Source organism: Aricia agestis, chromosome 11, assembly GCF_905147365.1.
Source record: "Aricia agestis chromosome 11, ilAriAges1.1, whole genome shotgun sequence".
NCBI classification, from domain to species: domain Eukaryota; kingdom Metazoa; phylum Arthropoda; class Insecta; order Lepidoptera; family Lycaenidae; genus Aricia; species Aricia agestis.
In genome coordinates, this window is record NC_056416.1 from 7,717,649 (window position 1) to 7,723,723 (window position 6,075).

The 6,075-nt window shown below is 33.4% G+C and overlaps 1 protein-coding gene across 1 annotated transcript; it reads right to left on the minus strand.

Annotated features, from left to right (window-relative positions):
- Positions 1 to 925: 925 nt before the first annotated feature.
- Positions 926 to 3,870, minus strand: LOC121732020 (nuclear cap-binding protein subunit 3-like). The gene is made up of 3 exons (XM_042121762.1): positions 3,417 to 3,870; positions 3,015 to 3,309; positions 926 to 1,960 (listed from the first exon to the last, which is right to left on the minus strand). Exons 1-3 carry the CDS (start codon positions 3,519 to 3,521, stop codon positions 945 to 947), a joined length of 1,416 nt encoding a protein of 471 aa, XP_041977696.1. The 5' UTR covers positions 3,522 to 3,870; the 3' UTR covers positions 926 to 944.
- Between the last annotated feature and the right edge of the window lie 2,205 nt (positions 3,871 to 6,075).

Consider the following 6,075-nt stretch of genomic DNA (forward strand, 5'->3'; position numbering starts at 1 on the left):
TATGTTGTTTGTTTCTGTAACTTACTCGTCGTCAGCATTGCACGCAATATGATGACAAATAATAATATTATTCTCTCATGATTGCATCTCTTTATGTCCTGAACGTAACCATAAACTGATCTCGAATGTAATTAATGAACCATAATATTATTATCGCCAAAATAAATCACTGTAGTATTATTATTTATAATATATTTTAAGCAATAGTTTTACTATTTTCTTGATGAAAATTGAGCTACTGTTGCACAGACACAGAGATATTAAATACAGATTTCCATATATAAAAATGTATTTTCAAATTTACTGCAATGTACCGCCTTCATACCATTGTTACGTTACTTAGCCTATTATAAAATGTCCTATTCAAATCCTACATGTTTTAGGATAGTTTAGTTTCAAATGTCAATTATTATAATGAATTGTGCATTGCACATTAATAGGTGGGATTGTTGTTAATGTTTTAAAATTAATATTTTAAAATATGTTGTTTGCATTTATAAAAGCAGTTAAAATATATTTTACACAATAGATTATACAAAAGAAATACACTTACCGTATTTGATATTGCACACCAAGAAATGTTAATGCACAAGCAATTGATTTCTGAATAAAGTTTAAAACTTAAATTTGTGTTTTAATGAAGTTTCTTTTGTATGCGGATGTAATATAGGAAGCACTTTTAAGCTACTATTAAGTAGAAACAATCAGGAGCAAATTACCAAGAGCCCTTAATGTACCGTATGAATTTTTGACAAATTAATAGGGGAGCTCATTCGTTTTAAACTATGAAGTATCAGGAGCACATAACATATTAAGAGGTGTTTGTGTTAAATTTTTTAGACCTACCCACTTATTCTAATATTTTTCTTATTAATAAAATAAACAATAAAAAAGCCTTGTTTAAAAAAAAAATATTTATTTACTTATATAATTATTTTCATTATTTAGCTATTGTCGATTTCTATACGTAAATTTGTTTTTGGTTTCCCCAATCTCTTTCTGAGGTCATTTGATTTCAGACTTGTTGATTCATTTGATTTATTTTTTTTCGTTTTTAACATTTGACGTAAATCATGCTCAGTAGAATTGCTCGCCTTAACTTCTAATCTAGACCACACACTATTGCTGTGACCTTTTTTTACTTTTTGTACTCGACTCATAACATTGTGATCAGAATCTGATAGGGAATCCTCACTTGATAAGTCAGCATCAGTGGCAACCTTAACCCCTAATCGTGATTGAATACTAGCAGTAATCTTTTGGGGTGTTCTCTTAAATTTTTCTGACAAAACTTTACTTTCTCTTGGCCTGAATATACTCTTCTTATTTAAAACCTCAATAGACAATGGTGCAAAGTCTCTCTCATCATCATCATCTTCATCTTCATCATTCTTTTCCACTTGTGATATTTTTTTAATTTTTGACTCTTCATCATCAGCATGCATTCGCATTCTAGGAGTTTTTGATTTTGACTTCCATTCTGAATCTGAATCACTGTCAATCTCATCACTAGGAATATGATTACGTTTCCCAAGCCTCTTAGCAAGCTTCTCATTTTTTATTTTAATTGGCTTATATGGCCTCTCTTCGTCAGAATTAGTTTCAAAGCTTTCTTCCTTATTATTAACTAGTCTTCTTTGAAATATTTCTTGATGATCATAAACTCCCCAAGATTGACATAGATCACCCCAAGGATTTTTAGTTTGTCCATAATTAACATCCATTCTCTCAAAAACCCTAGATTTCAACTTTTGTTCTGGAACTTTCTTTGGATTCTTTTTGTCACTATTTGTTGCAAAGCGCATAAAAATCATATCTACTTGGGGATGTGGCATCCCCTCCCTCCAATGATATGAAGATCTTTTTGAAATCATGTCCTTTATTTCCTCTGAGATAATTTCTCTAGAATGTACTAATAAAGCCATTGCTACAGATATATGGTCTTGACATATAACATTACCTGTAAAATTAAAAATGTATTATATTTTATACTACTTATTTAAGAAGGAACCTCAGTGACTTTTAATAATATAGTTAAAATACTCTTAGAACTTTAATTTTTTATGGTTATAATATGGGAATATAAAAAGAAGTCTAGATTTTTTTTTATGAAATAAGAGGGCAAACGAGCAAACGGGTCACCTGATGGAAAGCAACTTCCGTTGCCCATGGACACTTGCAGCATCAGAAGAGCTGCATGTGCGTTGCCGGCCTTTTAAGAGGGAATAGGATAATAGGGGAGGGTAGGGAAGGGAAGGGAATAGGGGAGGGTAGGAAAGGGAATAGGGTAGGGGATTGGGCCTCCGGTAAACTCACTCACTCGGCGAAACACAGCGCAAGCGCTGTTTCACGCCGGTTTTCTGTGAGAACGTGGTATTTATCCGGTCGAGCCGGCCCATTCGTGCCAAAGCATGGCTCTCCCACGTATAGCAGATACGTAAATGGAATTAGATAAATTTTATGGCTGGTTTACACATAATTTAGTAAACTACTTATCAACTTAATAAGTTGATAAGTAGTTTACTAATTTTTAAGTTATTAATTTCAAACAAACAAACATTTTTTGTTAAGTTGGCGGGCGGTGCTTGTCACTTGACACATTTTGACAGACACAATCAAAGCACAATTTAGTTAAATTCATAAGTGTAGTGGCACACTCGGGTTCAGTATTTGTCGTGTTCCTTTTAGTAAATATTAGTAGTCTTCTCTTCGATTGTGTGTTGCTTTTTGTAAAATATCGAAGTGGACGGAATAAACTCACCCTAAATTTCGTTGAATAATAAATTTTAAAGAAAGACTGCTTGTGGAATGTAAGAAGTATGTTGTTGATCGTACATCTTGAGTTAACTAAAGAGCTTACTGCTTAACTTCTTAAATAAATATGTATGGATATCCACTTAAAAATAAAGTCACTTAAAATAGTTAGTCACTTAAAAAAGTTAAAATTTAGTTGACTACTTATCAACTTAATACATGTGCAACCATAAAAGAAAATTTAATACAAAAACACTTACAAGAATTTTCATCTACCCACTCTAATGACACTGGTTTATAATCTTGTAAGTATTCAAATATGTCTTTTGTTGTGAGGCCATGCACACCGTTCAGGTGAAGAGCATCAAATCTAAAATGTCTCTCATTTCCACTTTCTATGCCGAAATTCTTATAAAGTTCATCAATTTGTTTTTGTGTCACTAATCTACTTCCACTTAGGTTTATACCAAATCGTTTTGCTCTTTCTTCTAGTTTGACGGCATCAATTTTATCCAACTCTTTTAGCATTAATCCATTTTTATCCGCCTTATAAAACTGAAACAAACAAACTTATTAGTAATTATAATATATTACACATAATTATAGTAACTATTTACTTTTAATATGAAATTTTTAAATGTTCAACTAAACAAGTTACGTACAATTGTACTTTTAGGATCTGGACCCTGTTCCACAACTTTTTCAGTTTCGTCATCTGTGTCCATCATCTCACCATCACTCATTTCAAAATCTCTTTCTTGCTCCATGTTTACGTAAGGCAAAGTAATTGTTGATAGTGTTGATAGTGTGAAAGATGCCTTGATGTATGTTTATATATTTGGGCTATTTTACTAGAACTCTAATATTCTATCAAATTTAATGATATCCTAATAGGCTAGATTTGTAAATGATTCATTTGTAGATCAATTTATACCACACAGTCAGCAACCAGTAGCCACACAACAAACCGTAAAGAAATCAAGTCATATGTACAATAATTTACAAATGTTACATTTATGTAAAACTTTACACGTTTAGCAGCGAAGAAAGGCTTGCACTAAGAATAAAATATTATTCTAAACGTATAGTAAAAGGTTTTTTCTATTTTTTTACACGATTTTTTTTGTACATTGAAATTTATGTTACATTGGTCATTGTTTCCATTTGGCATTCTCCAAGCTTGACACCATAGCTTGACACTCACGAGTCACGTCACACTGACAGGTGACAATTTATGAACAGGTGCCGTACCACGAAACCGTTTTCGGACAATAAACAATCGAACGAGTATACCGCGTCCTACTCTAACAAACGAGAAATGACGTTGTTAAAGCAGGATGCGGCATTCTCGTTCGATTGTTTGAGTCTCAAAACTCCTGTTTTGAAGCTATAAGCAGTGTACTAGCCATTTTTTTTAAAAGAAGAAGAATGATATATTATCGTGTTTTGTCTCTTGGTTTTATCATGATGCCGCGGCCGCATATATGCGTAGTGCTTCGCGCTAAAACCGATGCCATTGGACGATCTGCGTGTATCATCCAATAGTATCGTCTCATAGCACGAAGCTTCGGACGATAGACGCAGATGCGGCCGGGCCGTCGTCGTCGCCCGCGGCCCGTCACTGGTCACAGTCTATGGAACTTGTTTTGTCGTCTCGGTGGGGTCGGTAGGTAGTCAGACGATGAGAATCCGCAAACACACGTAAAAAGCTATGCAATTTTTAAAGCCAAATTATTAATTGATGTGACGTTTTTAGCACTAATGCCTTATATAGCACGAATAAGCGATTAATAAATTTACTTATAAATTATCTTTTTAGCTTACAAAAATACCGGTTGAAAAGACCAAAAAACGTTGTTCAAAACTTACGTATGTTAAATCCACGTGTTTGAGGCATTCTTTGGCCATTCTTATGGTTTATTATTTAGCGGAACCATAAAACTCAACAATATCTAGCATTAAAATATGTTCACTAAAAACCTTTATTAACACTTTTATTACATGAAATATGCAGACCGAGTCCTATGTTATGTCCTAGTAAGTAGGACATAACATTACACGCTTTTGACGCTTATAAACCTATATAAGGCTCTCTCCAGTCTATAGTACCTACCTCAATGGATCAGTGAGTATGACTTATGGTAGATGGCGGCTCCAAAACATTGAGGTACTATAGACTATAATACTTTATCTATGCTCCAAAATAATAAAAAACTAATGAGTATGGAGGGTAGACGGAGGCTCCATCTACCCTCCATACTCATAAGTTATACTCACTGATCCATTGAGGTACTATAGTCGGGAGAGAGCCTTATATCGGTGTATAAGCGTCAAAAGCGTGTAATGTTATGTCCTACCTACTAGGACATCACAAAGGAGTCGGTCTGCATATTTATTGTAATATAAGACGTGTTAATAAAGGTTTTTAGTGAACATTTTATGCTAGACATTGTTGAGTTTTGTGGTTCCGCTAAATAATAAATCATAAGAATGGCCAAAGAATGACTCAAAAACGTGGATTTAACATTAAATACGTAAGTTTTGAACAACGTTTTTTGGGCATTTCATTCGGTATTTTTGTGAGCTAAAAAGATAATTTATAAGTTTAATAATCCCTGATTCGTGCTATATAAGGCATTAGTGCTAAAATGTCACATCAATTAACAATTTGGCTACAAACATTGCATAGCTTTTTACATGTGTTTACGGATTCTCATTACTTGAACTATAGTTTATCGATATCATAAACTAAATGACTTTCTTTTCTCGATTGTAATGTGATTCGAAATGATCGATGAATAGAAATATTCAAGATGGCCACGCGATGACGGGATATACTTCATCTATGGATCACTCAGTGCCACGGGCCGCTATCTTGAGTCTTATCATAAATAAGTTTTTTTAGTTATTAATTATTATAGAAGAAGGGGAGTTTTGCGGAAAATGTGAAAGAGTGATGTTGTGTTTTTATATTATTATATTATTTTCCTAAAATTGTGTTATCTGGGTTTTTAATGTGTAATATTGGTAGGATATTAACCATTAGACATTCGTTATCGTGCACAAGTGTGGGAAAGTGATGTAATAACCAGAAACGTGGTCTTTTGTGTTCCGTCCAAAACTCCATCGAAAGTTTCAGTAACGCGTCTACCACTTTACTGAATCGACCGACTTGACTTCTTGACTGTATAGACTTTATACTTAGACTTTGACTAGACTTTAGACCTGACTGACCTGACGATAATATATAAAAATTGTATTAAAGAATATTGTTTTCCCGCCATAATATTATACTCGACACTGGCCATGGTTATAGCAGAA

Excerpts from the sequence above, each read along its gene's own strand:
- LOC121732020 (XM_042121762.1), bottom strand. The coding sequence starts at position 3,521 with ATGGAGCAAGAAAGAGATTTTGAAATGAGTGATGGTGAGATGATGGAC. Across the intron at positions 3,310-3,416 it reads CAGATCCTAAAAGTACAATT|TTTTATAAGGCGGATAAAAA; the intron begins GTACGTAACTTG and ends TGTTTGTTTCAG. Across the intron at positions 1,961-3,014 it reads GTGGGTAGATGAAAATTCTT|GTAATGTTATATGTCAAGAC; the intron begins GTAAGTGTTTTT and ends TTAATTTTACAG.